Genomic DNA, 25,151 nt, shown 5'->3' with positions numbered 1-25,151 from the left:
TGTAGAAAAGAAGCATTACATTTACTTATGGATATTAATAACCACCACTAATCGTTTATTTTTTAAATGTTTATAATGTTATAACATTTTATTGCACTTATTTATTATATAATACATGCATGTCTGATAGTTACGATTGCTCTGATAAAACTGTACAGATAGAAACGCGTACGTGAGAATTTTGCAGGAATATGAGCTCCATGAAGCTATGGGGTACAAAGATAATATATTTTATTCACAACGGGGATTATTTTTATCTGACGTTTAATATGTAGCTGTTGCTTTAATCAAAAAACATCGTTGTATTTTAAATTATCGGATACTGAAACGTCTATTAACAGGTTCTCTGTCCAAATAGACACAATATTTAAACAATAAGCATGAATCATTATGTCGTACAAAGGAAGGGAAAAAGGTCAAACTGCTTTTAAAATTTTGTTTGTAATTGAACTGTAGAAACAGTATCAAAATTTTATCAAAGTGTTAATTTAACTTCTTTAACGTGAAAGAATTATTAACTCGAGCTGTATAAGATATTGAAAAGAAGTCTTAAACGTAAAGTGTAGCAACAAACCTCGATAGTAGCCTAGCATCGTAAAATAAACATTAAATAGCAAACATTGTAAATCGCGTGTCGTCAGCGCCACGTTGCCGCATAAAAAAAACAATATTATTTAGTTTCCGCCCCAACTCCGAGCTGTATTACAATATCATTCGGGTTATAAACGGAATCATATTTCCATAAAGTGCCAGCCAATTTAGACCCTTATGATCCTCGTTGTCCGCGCCCTCGGAAACATAACTATCATTTCTTGTTACCTTAGCCGTTATTTCGTTTTGCTTTTGCTCATTGAATTTGACAGTTGCGTACTCTTTTATTGCTTTACTAATCATTCTTAAATAGCGAATTTTTAAATAAAATTAAAAGCACGATATCAAATTAATTAAAAATGATAATTTTAATTTGCTTGATAATAATATTAAATCATACGAACCGAGTAGTAGACCACGAAAAAAAGTAAAATTTATTATCAAATATCTATTTTTTCATTTCATTGCCGTATAAAGATAATGAGCCCACGCTATTTTAAGGTATTCGTGTTTCGAGATCATTAATATTTTTTAAAAGCCGTATTTATGCCCGTGGGTACGAGGCCGAAAGACTATTATTTTATTGAGGAAGTTGGCTCAGGTCGCTCGTTAAACGCCGACTGCGGCGATCAAGTTAATCCATTACCATTTTATACTGTCGTAAAGGTTTCACGACTCCCGTCAACTGTTTCAACTTTATTTGCTATTATTATAATATAAATAATAATATTATTTGTCAATTCGTTCTCCAAGTAGTTACATATAAATTGTAAAACTTTGAACTTTGTGCTTTTATTATTTATATAACAAAATAGAATAATTTAAAAAGAGGATCATCATCTGTTTTCTTTTTATAAAAATTACAACAAAAGAACTGTCCAAATAAAGTACCAGGAGAGCAGTATCGCGTAGAGGGTTCGAGGAAGTTTGCGTGCGAATTATCCGGTAACAAGGCGGGAGGGCGCGGTAATCCTGTTATCGGCTAGATATCCGCACTAAAGCCTGCGGTACGGAGAAACCGCAACTTTTAGAGCTACACTAAAAGCCAACTTTAGTCGGACTACACTTTAATTGTTGTTTCTTTACCAAAAGAGATTAACTCGTGATAATGTTTTCAATGTGATCTTAATATTATACTTGCAAAATATTCTTGCGTGATAGCAATAGTGTTAGAAATTATAATATAATGATCTAGGTATACAACGCTTTTATACATGGCATCTGCCTAGAAAGTAAGTAAAATATAATATTTAACCGCATCTTTCTTTTATAATTCGTAGCGTCAGCATCTAATACACGTAGACGAATCATATTTGTAGCGTTGTCGGAATACAGGCAATTTGTTTTCCTTGGTAAAATAGCAGAACAAAGAAAAAGCTCGGAAAACCTTGTTAACTTTTTAAAACATTCGTTGGCTCTCATGCATAATTCAGTATCTCTGACGGCGGTAGGTATACAATACACGAGTACAGCCGCGCCTGTATCCGTATAAATAGTGCAGTCGCCCTACATGTCCACTGTCCGCAATCCATGATTCCATTCTACGGAGGAACATCGGCCGGCTACCCTCCTCACAATTGACATTTCGCCAAAGAGTCCAACCCTTTGTTATTCGGATGAAATGTGAATTTCAATGAAAACGAGGTTAAAATTGCTCAGGCCCGGCGTAGCCGTAAAAAAAAAGATTTCATTACGAGCCATTGTTGTGTTACGATTTTCACGGTCCATTTTCTTTTCAAGAATTGTTAAAGCGGAAAGGTTACGGTTTAATATTTGTATTAGGCACGGTACTGCGTCTCGAGGAGCTCTTTGAATACTTTATTGCGAGAGTAATTAACTCAAAGTGCTGTTCTTGTGTTTTTCGCTTGCTTTTACGCAATTAAAAATAATTTGAAATAATAGCCTGAGCGCAAAGACGCGCGAGACGCGAGATGAATAACTTTAGAGTTTTGTGTCTCGAGTTAGCATCTTGTTTCATTAACGCGCTCGGCTGTCTCGAGAAATATTTATATGACTCCGGATCATGAATATTCACATTACGGCTGATATTTCGCGGAGCAAATTTTATAACTTGAACGACTACTTTATTTATTTTCTGCTTAACTTATTTATTTACGCATCTTGCAAACGTCGACATTCATCTCGACCGTATAAAGAACATTTGTAATAATCCGCCTCTATCTTACCAGAGCTGGGAGAAAAATCGAGTTTCGATATTGAGTTCGTAAAGAGGTTCAAAAGGAGAATAAATAACACGTTGTCGGAGGGGTCACGGATGCCGCGTCCACTCGTGCTGGAACGAGGGTGATTTAAACGGGCAATCGGTGTTCGCATCGCTGTTTATATTTGTATTGTAGGGGAAAGAAGCTTATAAAATATTAGTTTAACGATTTAACAGTAATTTAGTGAATTAAATTGTTTTTTAAAATAACAACATTTTGTTTGTATATTATTGTTTGTTTTAGTAGAAAATCTGTTGCTATTTTTCAAATTAAAAGGCTGCGGAAAGCGAATAAAAACGAAACCCGGTCCAAAGATATGAATCAGATTCGAAATTCTCTCCGAACTGAATTAAGCTACAGCGCTAAAAATTACCACATTTTTGGAACGGGATTGTATCGTCGGTACGCGCCATCTTGAAGCCGTAATGATATTAAATTGTCTCTGAGTTTTTGTTGATTTTTATTTGCTTATAATAAAATATTTTATAAGATCATGTTGATAGTTGTTTTTATATTATCTTATTAATTAATATTTTAATTTTATTTTATTATACAGTTTTATCAATTAATTTTATACCGAACAATAACTTGAGTGTTTTTGAAATGTACAGATTTTCTAGTTTTAAACATCTTGTTCGTAACCTGCGTTGTTTATAGATTTTTGAAATTCTAATTTACATACCGTAATTTCAAAACGACGAACTTCTTTCTCTGCTTAATTTATATCAGAATCGAATTATCTATACCTCCTACTTAAATTATGAAGATCTTATAAACTTTCATCCCAATATTACCCATTTAAGTGACGGATTTTCAAAAAAAAGTCTTAGTTAAACATCGATTTCTATAAATTTATTCATTATAAGCATCAAAAATGGCAAACTCCTATGCAAACTTTCATCACCAAATTTATCTTAGGTTAACTATCGCTTAAGAGCCGAGATGGCCCAGTGGTTAGAACGCGTGCATCTTAACCGATGATTTCGGGTTCAAACCCAGGCAGGCACCACTGAAATTTCATGTGCTTAATTTGTGTTTATAATTCATCTCGTGCTCGGCGGTGAAGGAAAACATCGTGAGGAAATCTGCATGTGTCTAATTTCAACGAAATTCAGCCACATGTGTATTCCGCCAACCCGCATTGGAGCAGCGTGGTGGAATATGCTCCAAACCTTCTCCTCAAAGGGAGAGGAGGCCTTTATCCCAGCAGTGGGACATTTACGGGCTGCTTATGTTTATGTTTATGTTTAACTATCGCTTAAATCTTTAACAGAAGCCTAAATATTAATTTCCATATTTTTTCTATCAATTCATCAAGTCTTACTTTAATTCTGAAATTAGTTAAATTAAACATACGTTATTCGTTCGCGTTCCTTTTGGTAGTTTTTCGAACAATTCTATCACAAAGCTTGTGAACTTCGTTACGAGCTAGTTAAAATGCAAATTGCAATTTCGGGCCTCAGCTTGGATATTGACCTATCAATCAGGATGTTTTATAAGCAGGGGAGAGTGATCAACACTTTAAAAAAAGACCCTAAGTTGGTTATCGCTGTGCTATGAAACTTTAGTTATCCTTCAACTCGATATAGATAATCAAAGAGAATGATAAAAAAACGACCTTTAGCAATATAATACGTTAAAAAAAAATCCTTTGTCAAAAATAACCTTCCCATTAGAGGAGACGCTTCACAGCTGTGGCTGTAGGATTGGTACCTATCGAAAAATCTACCTGAGTTTTTTTCTCACTTTATTTATCAACACGTATCTCTTAATATTGAGCAACTTCATCAGTATTTTTTATTAAAAAGCCAGCGATTTCCCGACTTCGTACAGTAAAAATTCATACCAACACTTTAATTTCCTGTTTTTAAAGATATAGTTAGGGAATACACTTTCTTAACGGATACCTACGTTATAAAATTAACCTATTTTCCGAATTTCAGCTTTCTAGGCTCTATAGTTTCGGTTGTGCGGGATAGTCAATAAGGACAAACGATGATGTAATATGTAGATTGCTTATTTAAATGCTAAAAGTATAGCATATCATTCCGATCACGTATCATTATCACGCTGTTTTTTTTTTTTTTGTAAAGACACGAAATCTTTTTATATTTATCTAAGGTCATATTTAAATTTCTTTTTTTTTAATTCCATTATTTTAATAGTTTAAAAATTAAAACCAGTAATTAAATATAGAACGTCCATTCTATTGATATAAACATATGTCCTACGTCGAGGTCTTTTTCCGATAAATGCGGAAAACATAAACACACCTAAAACATTTAAACCACTTGACCGCGAAACAAATTACATTTATATGCATTGGTAACAATTTTGGTATAAATTAACCGAAAGAGTCGAATATTGGTTAAGTTACTATTTTATTTTGAATAAACTAAGCATATATTTTATTTACGTTTTATTCATAATTCGAAACATACAACATTTAAATCAATTTTATATCAATAAGGCTTATATTATTAAGAGAACGTACTCGTGAAAATACAGCTAACAATTTCAATAAGTATATTTGTTATTGCGAAGACGCTTAAGTATACTTCGTAGAACAAAATACACAAAGCTAATATAATTAGTCTCAAAATGTATAACATTTTGAAATTCAAATGTTTACATTGAGTTAAGTTTCAAGCAAATATGTATACATAATTTAATTTAGCAATGACATGATACAAATAGAAAGCGTGGATTTTAAGCTAAGGTTGCGAGTTCAAGTCTAGAGAGAACGGACACTTGGTATTCAAAATCATTGCGAAGTTTAAAATCTATTTTTTTGCATTGTTAGATTACTAGTAGTCAACTTGCGACGAAGCGTGATGGCTTTAGCTCGCAGTTCTAAGTCCGTATTTTTTTACGTGCTGTAGTGATTTTGCTGGGTGCTCAATAGAAAAGTCGATGAGTGGTGTTCGAGTTCGATGAGTGAGTAAGCCAAGGGTTGACCTCATCTATCATAATTATTAATAAATAAATATGACAATGTTAAAACGAGCATCGCTAGTATTTGCTTTTGTTTTATTTTTGAAGAAGAGATGTTGACATTTATGTACATTAATCTTTTGTTATTATTATTATATTTATTCGAAAATAAACTAAATAAGTAAGTATTTTATCCAATTATACTTTATTATAACACTATCGATATTGATGTTCTCCATAAAATAAATGTTTTATTTCTACTCAATAAACATATGTTACTAAACGTTTTAAACAATATTAGTGTAATAAATAATAATACTATCTTAAACAATGATAAATTAATAACAACTTATTTTAGATAAACAACGATAATAGCTTTTATTTATAAACTATAAAGACATTTAGTATACTATTAAACGGCGTTTAAATGTTAATATATTTTAAATAATTCGAATTGCTTTCATTATATTATTCATAAGACATGAACGAGCAAACTGACATCATAATATATTAAAAAAGAAGTTAATATAATAAATTATTTTACTCACCCTCCTTGACCATGTGTATAAATTTTTATTGCATTAATAAAACTAATTTTCAATGTTGCAAGTATCAAATAACGCGCAGTCTGCCTTGCTTTTAAACCTCCTTTGAATGAAAACTTTTTCTTTTGTAAGAAACTGGTTGTAAAGGAGTTTATGGTAGACATCGCCGCCATTTTAACGTCGCACTAGACTTTTGTTACTTAGCGTTTAGTCAGAATAAAGAAATGTAATTTTTACTTAAGAAAGTTGACATATTTAATGGAATATTACTCGGGGCGAGTACACATTTTTTTCTCCAAATATATTATACATATTACATGGAAATCCGTTATACGTTTTTGAAAAGAGCAAATGATAATTTGGTATATGGAATAGACTTTGTTTTAATACATCTGATGTGTATAACTATAAAAGGTAAAAAATTATGTCATGTTATTCATTCAATACATTTCATTTGCAGAAGTATAAAAACAGCAATGCCATTCTTAGCCCGTGGAAGCTTTTATTATAACGTCTTTTATTAGAACTTCCTCTTTGAATAAGTCTTTGTCAGGCGGCTCGTGTTTATTAAAAATATTTCCCTCGGAATTTCATTTTGCTTATATAATTTTATATTAATATCTGCGATTGCAAGCTTTCCGAGATATTCGTTTTACATTTGATAAAACATTGTTATAAATAATTATATCTGTTATGCTTCTATTATAAAGTATAATGCTGACATTTCATAGTCGAATTATTCATTTACAATAAAATGGATAACTAATTTTGCCAATGAAAATATGCTGCAACAATAGCTACATAGCTATATATATTTGTGAATTATGAATGTGTACACATAAAAATAGTCATATATTTTTTAGTTTTTATTATTCAAAACTAGCCACCCGGCCCGGTTTCGCACGACTGCAGTTTATTAATATAGTTTTGCAAATAAACTATAGAGTTTTACTAATAAAACAGATATATAAAAGTAGAATATGGGGGGAACCTTACCTTAGAAGATAAACACGTCGTGCTATCGTGGACTTTTCTGTAAATCTTTTTAAGACCTACAATTTTCTATTAGGTTACATTGTTCTGATGTATCGCTTTATGATTAAGCCACCGTTAAACAAGTAAGCGCGAGAAAAGATTATTGGATAAAATACTTTTGTGCAATATATTTACTAAATTATGTATACAAACCTTCCTCGTTTATCGCTCTTTCTATTAGTTAACACCACATCAAAATCTGTTTAGTAATTTAATATAGTTGAGAAACAGCTAAGGGTAAAAGCGACTTTTCATGTCTACTCGTTATAGATAGAGGCATAGATTAAAACTAATTTTGTGGTAAAACTTACAAAACTCGTACATTAAAAAAGAAATTAGAATTATCAAACAATGAAAAATAAATATTAAAGTTTTAAAACCTTAAAGGATTAATTATAAAATTGAATGTTACGCTATAGTTATTTTTAATTACCAGAGCATCAGTCGATGGAGTGAGGTTTTATTTTAATTAATATTGCCGAGTCTCCGACGAGGGTGCGATTGTTTTCAATGTTATTATGCCTTTCAACTCGTTAAAATTATACGATAACTGAATGTTTGTGATTAATTAGAGTTATATTAATTTTATCTACTTAAATCACTTATTTCGTACAAATAAGCACTCACAAATTTGATATATTATGTTGCTGTTACGTATCATTAAAAACGATTTTAATGGAATGTCTTTAAATATTATGTAATTCTAATTTTTATACATATATTATTATATTAAAAGTATCTACTTTTACGTTCATAGAGTTTACGTTAGCGTGGCAGATCGTTATGATTGTATGTACGTTTTTTATAATATAGTCATCTTTATCTGATCCAAGTATCATTCCGACCGTGAAGTTTAGTTTTTATTGCAACTCAAGTGAGCGATAATTACAACTACTATTTTTATAACATGAAAGGAAAATATTATGAGAAAGAAGCTTCAACTTGAAATGTATAAAAATTGCGTTTAAATCTAAATTTAGAAGTCTATTATGACATTACAGGCTGGGCATCATGATATCGTCCCATGACAACAATCACGGGACAATCTTATCTGAAAGACATGGTTTAGAACTTATTCCATAACTCTGTTTCAGTATAGAGTAGTGGTTTCCTCACAACACAAACGATAAATAAAAAAAAATTAATGATTGAATTGTATTTCTTTTGATTTGTTTAAAAATTATTCGCAAGATTTACATAAAAACACTATCTAAAAGTAAATAAAAAGAATACATATAAAATAATAATTATATTATATACTAATCAAAAATAATATAATCGACTAGGAAATAATAAATCAGAAGGAGATCGAAATCATTTGAGCTAAAGCACAATATCATGATAAATTGTTCCATACTTATAGGTAAAGGGGACTTGCTATCGCGATACTTAATAACACGGACTAGAAATATGTAGTTAACGTCATCATAATATTAAGTGTTATTCATCATTATATTATATCATTTATAATATAATGTCGGTAAATTATTCATTTCCTAACAACTAGAATCATCACCTTATACACATTTGATATGATAAATTAAAATTGGAATCCTGAAATTACATGTCATCAAATAAAAACTCAAACACATTTCAAATAATGGAAAGATAAACCAAAGGCACGGACAAAGCGTCTGTGGAGAATTGAAAAATTAAACAATAATAAAAAACACAAAAGCTTTCAATTAGATATAATTTTGCTTTAAACAATTATAAATCATTTTTTTTATTAAAATATGAAATTTATTAATTGGCGTATCTAAAACAACATTGCAAAGAAAACGTGGCTCTCGAGAGTTATAAATAAAATGAGAAAAATAGCATTTAGACCAATTACGCAAAGCTTTCTTTCAATTAATTCCTTATCTTGTTCGTTTACATTTTGATTTAATTTTTTGTCGAGGTTCAATGTGATACAGCTTGTTCTGTAATTTAATTTTTAAACTTAACTTTATGTACGACCATTTTAAGATAAAAATTTTAACATGTACATTTTTACATAATTATACAAAAAATATGTTTGACGTATTATTCAAATCTCAGTGTATTTGAATAATATATACAATTATTAAAATATAAAAACGCTAGTCTTATAAGTAAATAAAAAACATAAATGACTTCGAATGTATAAGTTTATTTCATTTGTGAGCTAGAAGAATTATTGTCTCTACACACATTCATGACTAAATTTATATAGCACTCGGTAAGTTGTGTATAAACAAGACGTTTTAGATTCCACCCCGGTATTTATTACCCTTGGCATGCCACGTTGCTCGCTCACCGTAAACGTTAGTCTTAATCGTGTCATTCCCTTAAATTATTGTAATGACAAATGCTATAACGTTCTTCAATTCGGTCGCTGCTAGACATCGCATTCAGAAGCAACGGTTGCCAAATGTGTATCGTAATCTACAAGAAATTTGTCGTCGTTCGCGGCAACGCGTAAATCGGGCTCGCATTTTAGCGACATGTTGTGACTCAGGTCTTCGGAGGAGCCATTGTCTCGAGTCAGTAAACATGTAGGTGTCGGTTGCTGCGCTCTCCTTTTGCGGTGTGATGCGATGGAGACTACAAATTAGTTGCTGCGTCGCACTTCACAGTGAGATCTTCAAACGACTCCCTTCGGCGTCTTAATCGAAGTCTGCTCGCTCATTACATTCCGCCCCGGGATGCCCCTTTGTTCCCGTCGCCTGAATTGATTTACTATGTATTGTCTTCCGACACCGCCGCGACTGCATCTCTTATTTGCGTCCGATACGCTAGCGCACGCTCGAGCTATATTGAAATGTTAATGTGAATTGAAATTTTTTTCGAGTTCCCGTCGTAAAGTTCGTTTGGCGAGATAAAGCGGCAGCTGGCGACCCTTGTTTGCAGTCGACTCCAAGCGAGCATTGACGTTCATAACTGTGCGACCCCTCTAGTTGTGCCGTCTAGCGTACAATGCCTCCCCTCGACTTATAACGGCGAGGCGCTCATAAAGGACTAATGGCGACATGGCGTGTCGAAATATTAATATGCGGTTTAACTGTACAAATAAACAGAGTATTGTCTCGTAACGGACACCGAGTGGGCGTAAGACGATCGCACATTTGTCTTCGTCTAACAATGCAACGCTTACGCTATTTATATTCGACGCGTGGGTATGAGATAATCGTCTATTTGCTGTTATCGCTTAAGATGCTTAGACATGCGATTACATTCCGACGATACGATACCAATGAAGCAAATACTTGATATAATGGTATAGGATATAGGATAAGGTCGCTTTACGAGCCGTTTCGCAATAATTAATGTTACAGTCCGATTAACACTGTACAGCATAGTTAAAGTTTGGATATCCAGCTGTTAAAATAGACATTATTTGCGGCTAATGTACCGAGTGGTGGGCAGTGAGTATGTTTTTATGAAGCTTTATTCGAAACGTTAGCAAGTTTAGTTGAATTCAGCTGCCGGTCGCATGGGGAGATATCATTCACTCGTGCAGTCTAGACGCTCGCGTTGTTGTACAATAATTGCCAAAATGACAGCCAACTGCTCTTTATTCGTGTTATTTATTGTGCATTATCTGATTCAAATATAATAATCTCTTAAAGTATAATATATTAACTACAATTGTAAATGAATTCACACTGTTCATAACCTTACAAATGTATCTGTGATTATCAGTGATTATTGTATTTGCTTAATAATTGGGTGTTCATGTATAAACATAATCATATATATATATATATATTTAATCTATGATGAAAGATCAGACTCGTTCGACACAAACACTTGTTTGTGTTTGCCAATGTTTCAATCAATCCGAAGTCGAACATGATACAGTTACGTCATGTCTCAAATATTAAGTCCAAATTATAAGCTGTTGCCAATTTTTATCACGCTCGATCTCTCTTACACTTATCGTACATATTTTAGATAAAATATGTTTAAATAAACATTTGGTACGATCACTTTATATAAGGCATATAAAAGCATTGCTTATCCTCTCGCCAATATTAGTTGTTACCGAAACGTGAAAAGATTATAAGTTCTCGCAATTCACATAAAATTTTGTTATTTTTCCGATAGTACATTTGCGAGTCGACATCTCTACGGATTCACTGTGGGGATGCTCGACTCCATAATTTGCGATGCCATTAACCGTGTGCGTGAGAGAGACGGGGCGATATTGCTCTGCTATTCGCATATCGGCCGCTGAATGTAAATGGCTTCATTTTATTATGTTCCACACCGTAAACGCTCTTTGCATTTATGCAATCCTAGTAAGTACCGCGGGCGATTGTCGTTTCTATTGACCAAGAAAGAAGAAAAAAATAATCTTAAGGATTTTCAATTAAAATACTTTTTTTTTCTATGATATAGTTGTAAATTACTCACTAATTCTATTTTTAAAAAGATCATTAATTAAATAATAATAATTTATAAGTTAATCGACAATATTGAAAGTTAACAATCGCTTCTTCTTAGAGATCTTATGTTTTATAAATAATGTTTTTGAATAGACAGACATTTTTTTAACAGTCGCGTAATTAGGATCGATCGGGACCCATAGATCCATTGGAACTAACAAAATCTTAATCGTATTATATATAATGAATAATGATATAATTACATAAGTAAAAAATATTTTGAATTTTCTTAAAAGTAAAAATTTTGTTCCATAGGAGACTGCAGAAGTATGCGTCGGTACATCGGTGGGAACTATCACCGAGCCGGACTGCCTGGGGCCCTGCGAGCCTGGTACCTCGGTCACGCTGGAGGGCATCGTGTGGCACGAAACGGAAGGTGGTGAGTTGTTACTAGCGCACGAACCCAACGCACCGTAGCGCCTCACTTCACACCTCCAGCACGCTTATGCACGCCTGGTACTTGTACCCGCTTAGCGATCCACGCATACCCCTTACTTACCTTTAAAAATATTCTTGTTATTTTTGTCAGCAGATTCTAGAAAATAATAAAAAAAAATTGGCTAATATTTTTTATCCGAGTATCGAAACTAATTAATATTCAACCAGTTAGGCCATAATTTACAAAAATAAGCTGAGCCTAATTGATACTAATACTATGTATATATACAGTACTATTCGATAAAAAAAATATACTACAATTACAATTAGTACCTCTATTATAACCATAATACGGTATCAAATTTATTGCATTTATGTATGTTACTTAAGGTACAAAACCATTTCATTAATAGGTATTATTAAATCATTGTAATCACATATAACTCGTGTCTCTAATTAAACTCTTATTAATTTATGTATAAAGACGTTTTATTCAAGAATATGCAATGAATAAATATTAGCAGAAACAATTGTTAAGATTATTAATTAATAAGTCACACAGTGTTAAACACGAAAAGGATACATTCAAAGAAGAGATAAAAAAATAATCATCGGCATGAAAAAAAACACCTAATTAAAACAGTTTGTTTGAAGTAATTTTAGCGAACCATGGGTTTTTTAACGCCAATCCGTCATGTAATGTGTAAAACAGTGGCGTCAGGGCTCCGTGTAATTACAGAGCTAACCGGGTGCGATACTATCCGCTTAATTGAAAGAAATAAGTTCAAGTATGGCTTAAATTGTAGATTGTTTTTAAAGTTTCTGCGAAATATATTTTATCTCTGTTTTATAAATTGTTACCATTAGAGATTAAGGTTTAATTTTTTTATTTACGTTTTCAAAAATAAATTATCGTAAATATTCATTCAAAAAGGAAAGAATTTTTTTGGTCAGAACAATTTTTTTGACGATCATTAGCAACCAATCTTATGAACAAACTAGTCTAAAACCCGATGCCGGTATGCCATTGGTAATATTAGACAGAAACCATACGTTCCATAAGAAATTTCTATTAGAATTTCATCCTGTTAAGCCCACCGATTTAGACTGTTTTGTATATCGTATTTGTCAGTTATAAAATGCCTTTTAATATTTAGTTCAGTAGAAGATAGGAAACATTTAAACATATATTTTTGTTCGTGTTCTTATAACACCTTTTTTTTACCAAGTATCTATATTTATAGTTTAATTTTTTATATAACTTCTAATTATTAATAAAATCGCTTAAAAAATACATATATAATTTATTATTATATAATTAACATTCACATTTTTGTACGAAACAAAAAAATATTCAGTTTTTTTATATGTATTATATGCTTGTTTATCAACAATAGTGTTGATGTTTTTATTGCTTACTATAGCTACCAGTCCTCTACAACGTCACACTGGTTTATATAAATATATATTTTTTTAAATTAATGAGATACAATCAAACACATATGAATGATAATAATAGAAGCACTATAAACGGGCTAAACGATTTCTGTGCTCCTCTGTGCTATAATGTATCTCAACGAAAGCCAGTACAACCAGCAACCAACACTCGTCTTTTGTACAATTGACTACAAATTTAATAAATAATATTAATATGAAGTTGTCAGTTATTGACATAAAATATGATAGATAGATATATCTACGAAAATTAGGCAAAAATATCTATATTTTTTTTTACAAACAACCAAATAACTACCATACTTATTATGTGACTTACCTATTTTAGTACATAACTTATCTGATCGATACATAATCAATCATCGATAAGTCACAGTTAACATGTTTATGTTTTAAAACATGAGAACGAAACGAATTGATAGTAAATTTATAATAAAATATCCACGATAATATAGGTTATGTTACATTCCATTCATCTATTATACGATGAGTTATTTCTCATCCCGCTAATATACATCCATGATACACAACCGTCGATCACTAGAAAAAACACACTGTTAATACATATCACGCGGGAGTACAATTTTGATACGTCTACGAATACAATAGAGACCACTTTGCCGTGAATTATTAAAATCAATTAAATCTTATTCTCCTTGTTGTATATTATGCTATTAGAAACACAATACATCTCCCTCAGCGTTACGAATAATTATTATAAAACTCTACAATAAATCAACATCTGCCCGGCACTTCCAAATTTATCCACTTGGACGGAGGGGAAATTCACGCCCTTCCAGCTTATTTATTTTGGGTTAATACCAGAGGGGCTTAGGGAAATTAAATACTGAAGACTTACGTTTCGTGGAACTGCCTTCATATTTTACCTGAAAGCGTTTTACTCGTTATATATACGTATTTATTTTGATTAGTCAGCTTATTGTCTCTAAAATTTATTTTCAGTTTAAAAATGGATTCATTGTTTTCTTTAATTAAAATATTAATTGGTAGAATAGAGTAACTACTGATTTTCTCGTCGGCTCTCCTCGTTAGAATCTAAATTCTTAATCGGCGGTAGCTTTTAATTTAATTACATTTGATACTGTATCACGACAATTCAAAACTGCTATGGGTCTACTTAAAAATGGAATATTTTGATTTGATTTATTTCCATCTATTCAAACAATTCGCCATATTGTGCCTTTTTTTAATATACTTAAATATATATTTTATATTAATGACCGGTTTTCTGTGGTATTTTTAATTACCAATATTTAGTTAAATAACGCACCAATAAACTATACTGTAATTCTTACTTAGATTCCACTGGGTAAAATGAGTTGTTAATTTTAAAGCAATGGTCGTTTGTATGTGTAATTTTGTTTTAAAATATAACATGAATGATGAATTGTATAATTGAAAAATGAATTTAAAAATAATTAAGCTTCGTATGTAGTTGATTTTCTCTTAATGTAATCATAATAAATAACCAATTAGTTTTTATAGACTACAATATTTATAAAAAAAAGCATAAAATCAAAGATATTTACAAAAATCGTTTTAATATTAAAGCCTGAATTATGAATTCGTAGAATGATACAATTAAAATATATGGTGACAGATAAAAGAGTTGTTTTTGTTATCATATGACTTTATATCAGCGGCGTAAAGTGGGTCCGGACGGTAATTTTAATTAACTCCGTCGACAAGCTTTTAAGAGCACAAAGTTTGCTTTGCGTTGAATGGGTGTAAACGAATGCTTGGAGCGTTGTTTGTATGTGTGAGAACAATGGCTGCGGTCAGGTCTGATTAGAGCCGCCGCCCACAGGAGAAACAACGGTGAATAAACTTATCTTAAATTTGTTCGGTCCAACCGACATCGACTCGTGAGAATATTTTGTTCCATCCTGAGAAAAACAAACTTTACGTACGTTTATTGGTTTCATGTAAAAATATAAGTCGGTAAAACGAAAATAAAAGTTTATTTACTCAAAACAATCTGTCTTATTTATATTGTACATATAAAATATTAATATTTTTGTTTGAATAACATCTTAGTTTCGTTGATATTATTCAATGTTTATAACATACTCAGCAGATGTATGTTCATTATTTTATTTCGGAGCCGAATTATACGGAATTATGGAAGAAATATACAAATTTTATTCTATAAACTTAATAAATTAAAAATGAATGTATATTATTCAACGATTACACGGATATCAAAGAAAAGACGAAGTGGAAAAACGTGCTTGCACGACCGAGAGCTCGACAACCATTAGTCAGTTGATTACGGCCCGGGGTAATTAGCAACCTAAATGAACCTATTTCAGCGCTCTGCTCTCCTGGTATGGCCACAGCGATCTCAATCAGGATACATTAGTTAGTAGACGGCGCTTTGTGCGAATGAATGGCTAGGTCAAAAAAAAAATGAATAAAATTATTTAAATAGTAAACGCTTGACTAAAAATGATTTAACAATTATTTTACATATATACGTTATTATACTAAATTTTTAATTTGCGGTTTAGTAAAAACAGTGTCTTATAACGTCTTTAATAGTCAACATTAAAAATGTGTTTTGTGATTAAAAACAGAGTCGTCTCATGTAAAATGTTTGAGCAATGTGGCATATTGTATCTAGTTAGTTAAATGCTCAAGAATAATGATATAATAATAACTTTAGTCCGCAGAGGCCTATATCCATTAGTGACAAGCGTACAAAATCGAAGTGGACACACGCAAACAAAAAGGCCGGACGTCTAATTTAACTTTTCCGTGACCGGTCGCCCATATTAACCATTTACAAGCTAAATCCACCCCTAAATAATAAAAGTGAGGCGCGCTCGACAATTTCCTGAGTTTGGAATCTCCATCTGCCCACTTTTTAATATTCCTGCTATCCTGGTACTTACCCTCTTCGAAAGTTTAGTTTCTTTTTAAAATAACAAGAAGTAAAATAAAGTCAATACAGTCGGTCTCCGTAATGATGAAAGTTTGGGGAGACAATATTTCTGTTTAAGTACATTTAATAAAACAAACCAAGAAACTTTAATGTTATTTAAAGTAATATTATATTGTTATGAATAACGTAAATTAGCGTAGTTAGTCCTTTATTCGATCGATAAGTATACAAAGAAGAATTTTGGAGGAATATCCCAAAGCGTTGTGTAATTTTACCGCAATGCGTATCTATACAAAAAACATTTTTTTTTGCTATCATAGTTATACCGAAAATACATATAAAGCAACGTAAAAAACGTTATTTTTATTCACAATGATTCACTCTATCGACTGGTATATTAAAATCTTTTTGTTCCTAAAATATAATAAAAAATATGTTTTTCACAGATCAAGATACATTTTGTTTATGAAGATCTTGTTAAATATTTGTATGACTTGTGCAATCAAATTACTAATTGCTATCAAATTAAATGAAGGCAGTATAATATAGTCATAGCAATTTATTTAATATTTTTGTAACTAACCCAAAATATATATTGTAAGAAAGGGGTGGTCGTCATGATAAAAGCATATATCAGCCAACCTAGGAGAGTAGGAAATAATGTTTGAAAGTGTGCAAAAGAAAAATAGAGTATATCATTTATAAACATCAAAACAAACATAATTTCAAAATCATAACAAGTCTTATTTATTTTATTTTAAACAATAGAGTTTTTACGTGTATTTCTAAAAAAATAACTATCATATGCAATTCAATTGTTTTGAATTTAATTTGCGTACGTCCAATTAAAATTTTACAAAGTATTAATATTTCATTTGTTTGTTGCCTGGAAACACAAACATGCAAGCACATCAAAAACAAAGCCAATCAAAACAATAAAAGATACACCGCGGGCACGTACAGCACGTCCGTGGACTTATATTTAAGAAAATAAACTTTGTGTATTAATAAAAACGTATTTATATAACTTTTATATGTATTCAAGCATTAATTTGGCTCACAGATCACGTGAATTTTAACAAACAAATTTAAGCTAAATTACGTCTATAAGTCATGTTGAGATCGGTAGGGAGGGTAAACACCCCGAGTAAACCGACCGGTGTTAAAGCGGTGAGGTGGAATATCCTCCAAACCTCCTCAAAAGTAGAGGAGGCCTGAGCAAACTCAGCAGTTGGGACATTAACAGAATGTCACTTTACTAATAAACAAGTTTTCTTTTTTTGACCCTTATTTACTGCCGGTATCGATATACAAGTTTCACTTTTATAACTACCCGAATAATAGTTTTGTGTACTTCTAGAATAACATATAGAGAAGATTAAACATCTATTAACCTAATATATATTTATATACAAACGTCTCATTCACAAAACTTGATACTATTTATCGTTAAATCGTGCTGACAATTTAATTCATCTATCTTCGTGGCCATTGATTCACTTAGTACAATAACTCGCTCTTATAATGCTAATGGCTTATAGAGAAATGCTTTATGTGTCCATTGTTTTGAGGAACAATAAATGTTGAAAGAGAATTATTGAGACATCGCATGAGCCGGCTACCGAGCGACCTCATCTGTTTATTATTCCTCTGATTTATACCATACGTCATGGTAATGTTGTGTCGTGTTTATGTCTAGATGTTTGTTTGATTTTACAATTACTCTAATCCTTAGTGAATGTTTTTAATAAACTCTGTTTTTAGTAGAATGTAGTTTAATATCTTAGTTATACTTAACCTCTTTTCAATATATGTAAAGATTTATTTTTATAACACGTGTGGAAAAATAGCTCGACTGGGGATTAAAAAGGGACTGCCGGCTACCCTTATTTTCATCGCAATTTGTTTATTCTACACTCGAATAAGTTTTGCGGACAAATGGATTAACACGCTCACTAAGTACGGGCTCGCTGAATAAAAAACGTTATAGTCGTTTATATAAAACGTAAAAACAGCATATAAACTGGTGGAAAGTTTTATACGAGCCGTGGAGAACGGGATTAAATTGATTAATTAAATTTGCATAAGTTAGCACGCAAGCGTGATAAGCGAGGGTGGTTTAGGGTAACGCGAGCGTTTCTAAATATGCGGCTAAAGTCACGTTCCTGGAGCGCCGGGTACGCCGCACGCCGCGCGCCGCACGCCGCACGCCCCTCGCCCCTCTCACTCTATGCAAATCAGCGCCCTCGTGACAAATTGGATCGCTTCGCCAATAACTCAACTGCATCCATTTTGCCCTTGTCGACCCCAATTTGAATTCAAAAGTTTCGACACTAATAATAATCTGTTCATGTTAGTGTTACCTTAATGCATTTTGTTTTTACAGGTGTGTTAGTCGTGAATGTAACGTGGCGAGGGAAGACTTACGTCGGAACTCTATTAGACTGCACCCGACATGATTGGGCGCCACCGAGGTTAGTAATTAGTAGCATCGATCATCCGATAATATTAACTGAATTTACATATGTTATATAACTTTAAAATATCGAATAAACAGTATATAACGTCATTTTAGAATTATTTGATAGGTTTAAATGAATATACGAACAGACAATGATTAATTAATATGTATTTTCCAGATTTTGCGATTCCCCAACCGAGGAGTTGGATGCTCGGACGCCTAAAGGGCGAGCTAAACGCGGTCGAGGTGCCGCACCCACTGACATGACAAACTTTACCGAGACTCGGTCCTCTGTACATAGTAAGCTGCGAAATGGCGGAGCTAAAGGTCGACGAGCGCTACCTTCTCCAACTCCATTTACGCCTCCTAGACCGGACTCCAAAAGAAAACGCAACTCTGATGCGGAAGAACGTCCTCCTACTCCTAAAACAAAACGCCCACCTCCTACTCCGTCGTCACCTCCACCAGACCCAGTTTTACTGGAATGTCCAGAGCCCAACTGCTCGAAGAAGTACAAGCATGCGAACGGCTTGAAGTACCACCGATCGCATGCGCATGGATCGCCAGATGAGGATGATAAAGACGGCTCTAGTTCTGAATTAGAGGAACCGACAGTGGAGCCGGCGTCACCGGCACGGCCACCTTCAGAACCCGCAACGCCCGCCACTCCAATTAAGTCCCCTACTCCTACAAAATCACCCGAAGAAAAAAGTGATAAGTCACCTGAAAAATCTCCGGAGAAAACAGATGCAGTAGAGTCCCCGCCGCAACCTCGATTCGAAGAATTCGCGACGACTCCGGAGCCGCAGCCGCAAGCAGAACGTCCTCCTACTCCTCCCGCACCCGCCACCCCTCCACCCGAATCTCTCCCCACATTACAGCCGACGACACAGCTGACACAATTCAAGGTACGAAATTTCATTTGAATATTCATGTGCTATTAAGAATGAACAATATTGTAATAAACATAACTCATTTAAATATATTTCTAACAGAATACTGTTAGTGTTTTATTATTTTGTGCTTGAACAATTAGTACGACCATACATTAATGATTCAATTGTATGTGATTGATATTTTGAAAAAAAAACACACACAAGCTAAATTTTTCTCGAGAAGGGTTGTTAGGTGGTCGGCCGTAAAATCCATTTGCATGCAACTTTCACACTGCACCGATCTCATAAATGAGATAATTTAGTGTGACGTTCCATTAAAGATTAAATGAATATCGCATTTTATTATTAATTTGCTAAACTAATACTTTACGATACATTTCAGGTTAAGCCTCGTTCAGCATTAATGCCATCGGAAGAGCGAAAATCGACGGAGTCTCCACCTGACGAGTCGCCAGGCAAGCGACGCGCGAGACGGTCCCCTACACCAGGAGTTCGTTCCCCGGCCTACTCTGACATATCCGATGACGCGGCTCCGACAGAGGGCGCCGCTGATGCTGACGCCGGTCATCGACCTTTCCCAGTGTATCATCAGGTAAAATAGTAATCCATATCATAGTTGTTACCATAAGTCTTAATATTTAAAATTTACTCACAACTGAAAGCTGTTACTGAAACTTACCCTTTTCTATGAATAGTTGTCACATATAGCGTGACAACTATCACTAATTTTATGTACGTACAATTGCTCAAATATTTAAAAAAAATCTACATAGAAGTTATAATCACATTTAATAATGATTTAACAAATTAGAGAACGATTTTTTTGTACTATAATAGATAAATATATACATATATATACAGTCTTAAAGTACAAATTAACTGAAACATTTTAGCTTTCATTGAATAATAGGATCATAAATGATCTTTATTTAATTACTTTTCAAAATATGTTAAAAATAAATATAATTTTATTTTATATTTAATGAAATGTCAATAATTTAATAGATACTTACCTAGACCAAAAATAACGCAAAAATTATCATAATTATACTTATATTACCAGAAATAAATTTATTTTTATACAAATGTAATGAGCTAGGTTAACGAAATAAATACTTTTGTCAATACAGTATTATGGTCAGCCGCCATACTTGCCGCCCGCGCATCCAGCCAGTGCCCCTCCGCCCAGCGATAAAGGCAAGGAAGACCTTTCCAAAGGAGACCCGAAGACTGACCTCAAGGTAATTTTGAAAACTTACAATCCAAGATTTGTTACCCAAAGATTTTGTTTACATATTCGTTAATCATTATAAAATGATATATTTAAATTTTCTAGGACGGAAAACCAGAAGGTGGCCCTCAGAAAGTCCTTCCACCTCACTTCTACCCCTACAACTACGTTCCAAATTTTCCCTACAACGTGGAATCGGGACCCCCACCTGGGGCACCCGTAGATGACAAATCCAAGGAGTCAGATCGTTCCAAAACTACTCCAAGTCCTTTAGATAAGAGTAAACAGTCCAGATCCGCGGATGGCAAGGATCCATCTAGACCGAATGAAAATCATCAGATCTTAAAGGAGAGTATAGAGATGAAAGCACAGATGGGACCCTACGCCTTCCAGAGACCACCGCACGCCAGAGAAGAGGAATTAAGAAGGTTGGTTTCCTTTCTACAGTTATTTATCTATAAACATTAATGTGTTATGTCATATTTAACAAATGTACTTTGCGTATTTATGCCTTGTCTTAAATATTATAATAAATATATGATCGCTATGTGTAGATAGAAATAGTGTAAAGAAATATAAAATTAGATGATTTATTATGACTTTGGATATTACAGATATTATATGAGCCTCGAACAGCGTCGCAAAGAAGGCGGTGATGGGAAGCAGGTAGGGGGCCCGCCGGGAGCGTCAGGGGGGGGCGGAGGTCCACGTCCACAACCCGCGCATAAGCCCAAGGACAAAGACGACAAGCCCAAAGAGGAAGTTAAGGTATGGATGGAGGTGGAACCACGAGTATATTTTTAGTGATAGATTCACTAGTGCGCAAAATATGTCGATAATGCTTTCGTTCATTCACCATAATTATACTTTCAGGTTAAGCAGGAGGGTCAGAAGCCGACGACCGAGACTCAGGGTCCGCCGCCACCGCCGACCTCGCAGTACTACCTGCCGCCGTACATGCAGCCGCCGCACTACGGCGCCCTGCCCTTCGACCCCGTGTACCGGGCGCCGCTGAGCCCCATGCTGGTGGGCGGCTTCGGCGGCGGCTGGACCGTGCCGCGCTACCACGCGCCCGAGGACCTGTCGCGCCCGGGCGCGCCCGCCAAGCTGGAGCTGCTGCCGCCCGGCCACGGCGCGCAGTACGCGTACGGGCCGCACGGCGCGCACGGCCCGCACTCCGCGCCGCACAAGATCCACGAGCTGCAGGAGCACGCCAAGTCGCCGCAGGGCAAGCCGCCGCGCCCCGAGCCGCCCAAGGAGTCGCCGCGCTCGCCGCCGCCGCAGCGCCACGTGCACACGCACCACCACACGCACGTGGGGCTCGGCTACCCGCTGTACCCGCCGCCCTACCCTGGTGCGTTACCTATGCTACTTAACACGGTCTCCTCATTGTTTACACATAATTTCAGGTTCTTTTGCTTCTGTATATCAATTTGTGTGTTATTACTCATACAATACCATTACTATTTTCTATATTCCGATCGATATGTAACCATTTGTATACAAACCCAATTCCATTTTTCTCGAATACATCTTTCTCACGCCCCGACCCGACCCCATGCGATCCCGGTCGCTGCTAATGTTGACGTGTCATTGGTTGCAGGGGCGCGATAGCATTCGGCTGAAAAGCGGCCGAGCCCCGCACAAGTGTAACGTTCCCCAATAGAAAGATGTCATTCGGGATATTGAAAGTTACTAACAGAGAGAGACTTTAATAGAAGATTATGTGTTCCAGCGGCAGCCGTTCTGGCGAGTACCCAAGCGGTCGTCAACTCGTTTCCGACTCCGCCCAAATGAGTAACCGCAAACGATAAGTGCAGAAGCGGCCTCTAACGTTTCGTCGACTCCGAGCGGCGAGTCGACCAAAAATAGACCCGAGTGAGAATATCGACGTTTCGATCGATCGAAAATCGACAATGGATACTATAACCGGATGTGACAAACTGTGACTCTAGTGAGATTATTGAAGACTATAATAAACTGTGAACTGAAAAGTGAATCGATTTTATCTCTATGCCTGTAGCCATAATTAAACACTGTGATCTCGCATTACCCACAAATGTGTATGTGACGTGCGCTTTGAATGTTATAGAATGTGAACTAATAGTTACCTGAGTTTTAGTTGAAGTGTGTTGTGGTTTCGAGGACTCCATTGTGGTTGTTGTGAACGTGTAAATGTTGGAGGGACATTGGATATTGGACTTTAACGGTCTCCACATTGAAATGTTTTTGTTTTGTAATTAACTAGTGAAAGCACAAACTAGTTCTGTACATATTAGCGATATCTGTAAATTACATGACTATTATTAGTGTCCAGTATGTTGATCGATATTGTAATATAAAAAATCGAATTCTCTCTTTGTCCTGGGCATTGTACTGATGATTGAAGCCCCGTAAAATTATATCTTGAATACAGTGTACTAAGATCTTTATTTATGAAAGAGCATTCCAACAAAACAAAATCGACCGTATCTAGTTGTAAACGTAAGATAATTCGATATTTAGTTTAAGTAATATAGTGTAAGTTTAAAGGCATCAATGTGATCAACATAACATGAGTCGTAGCGTGCACAAATCGTAATCAGTCTCGGTACTAGCGAGAAGCGACTATTTATAATGTAGAGAGCATTCTATAGAATTGTGGAGTGTTTTGAATATCGCTGTGCGTATGTATGTCTGGCTTTTAAGATAAATATTATTAAAAAAAAAATCTCATAGTCCGATATTCACAAATACAAGGGATTAGCGTTTCCATAACTTTCTGTACTGCACTGTTAGTTAAAAGCTGTATTTTGATTAATGTAACTTAATTTTTGTGTTATCGTAATATTTGGTAGGACAAGAATGTATTGATTTTAACAAAGAATAGTCTTCCAGTCGAACGTCTTAATGCGGCTGCTGTCCTGTATTGTGTTTGCATTTCAATGTTTCCTATCTATAACAGATTAAACCGATCGTTGTTCTAGTGTCAGCACATTAAGTGTAAATGTATTTTAAGTAATTATCCGAGTGTATTTTTAGTCGAATGAAAGAGGCACGTCGATTGATCGCATTTCAACATAAGTAGTGGACCTCTGTAACACATAGATGACAAATATTATATGTAGTGACTCTGTATTGTTTAAAGAGGTTAGTCAATGTACGCGTGTACCTGTTTCAGAAATTAAAACTGAGATTTGTATAAATTGTGGGGCCTAAGTGTTTTCATTTAGTAAATAAAATTCTATGAAGAATTTTAAACATCGATTTTAAGATTTATCGTTTAGTGTTTCTCAATGAAACTTTGTTTGGTTTTTTTTTTCCAAAACTTCAGTTGAGCCTAAAATGATATTTTCATAATAATTTAAACTCCTTGCAATATACAGAAATTGTATAATTAAACATTTTAACTTGAGATATAATTAGAAAGATTAATGTACAAAATACCCAAGGGCATTATTGGTAATAGAATATAAATTTCTGGATTAAAGTTTATTAGTTTTGAAAGACGAAGATTATTTGAGCATGTTTCATTAATATTCGAATTCGAACTTCTATTTTTATAAGAAACTGCAGCAAACATTGTTTAGGTTTTGCTAAAAGATAAAAGTGAATGTTTATTTTGTATGTACATAATAACAAAAGCACGCTAAATGTTTTTTTGTATAGCGCTAGTGCGTTGATAGACTGAAAATTATTTTATATCAATCGACGCGAAGTCGCGGCTCATTACGCTTTCATTATTTTGTATCGTACCAGTGACTTGGTATGCAACACATTGTTGTATTATAATGTATCGATATATTATTTGTGTATTTTTTCGATGTAAGTAAAGCCAACTTTGATTTCTTAGAAAAGAATTCGAGACGTTGAAAAAAGGAATAATAAAGATAAATTATTTCTTAATAATGTTTTATTTCCTTAGCCCCTAAATAAACATACATTATATAAAAAATGTTATAATTATGCATAATGTAAATTGACTAGGAACAATATTGTTAGTAGGTTAAAATTTCAAAGTTAGAATACATCAATTTTATTTATAAGAGAGACATTAAAAGTGTACAAATTACAGGTAATTTTGAGATCTTAAATCAATAACTTAGG

At 33.9% G+C, this 25,151-nt stretch overlaps 1 protein-coding gene across 4 annotated transcripts in view; it reads left to right on the top strand.

Moving 5' to 3' along the window:
- Window positions 1-24,934, top strand: part of LOC125070232 (zinc finger protein 608-like) — a 91,305-nt gene extending 66,371 nt beyond the window's left edge. For 2 of the 4 annotated variants that reach the window (XM_047680006.1, XM_047680005.1), the window contains 9 exons: window positions 11,995-12,118; window positions 18,864-18,951; window positions 19,117-19,846; window positions 20,217-20,426; window positions 20,965-21,075; window positions 21,171-21,493; window positions 21,680-21,833; window positions 21,939-22,419; window positions 22,801-24,934. In XM_047680006.1, the coding sequence (XP_047535962.1) occupies window positions 11,995-12,118; window positions 18,864-18,951; window positions 19,117-19,846; window positions 20,217-20,426; window positions 20,965-21,075; window positions 21,171-21,493; window positions 21,680-21,833; window positions 21,939-22,419; window positions 22,801-22,862 (2,283 nt within the window). In that variant the 3' untranslated portion in view covers window positions 22,863-24,934. Of the gene's footprint in view, window positions 1-11,994; window positions 12,119-18,863; window positions 18,952-19,116; window positions 19,847-20,216; window positions 20,427-20,964; window positions 21,076-21,170; window positions 21,494-21,679; window positions 21,834-21,938; window positions 22,420-22,668 lie in introns of all 4 variants that reach the window. The other 2 variants (XM_047680007.1, XM_047680008.1) reach the window with 2 other exon arrangements.
- The last annotated feature ends 217 nt before the right edge of the window (window positions 24,935-25,151 follow it).

Source organism: Vanessa atalanta, chromosome 17, assembly GCF_905147765.1.
Source record: "Vanessa atalanta chromosome 17, ilVanAtal1.2, whole genome shotgun sequence".
Taxonomy (NCBI): domain Eukaryota; kingdom Metazoa; phylum Arthropoda; class Insecta; order Lepidoptera; family Nymphalidae; genus Vanessa; species Vanessa atalanta.
This window is presented reverse-complemented; position numbering and strand designations above follow the sequence as displayed.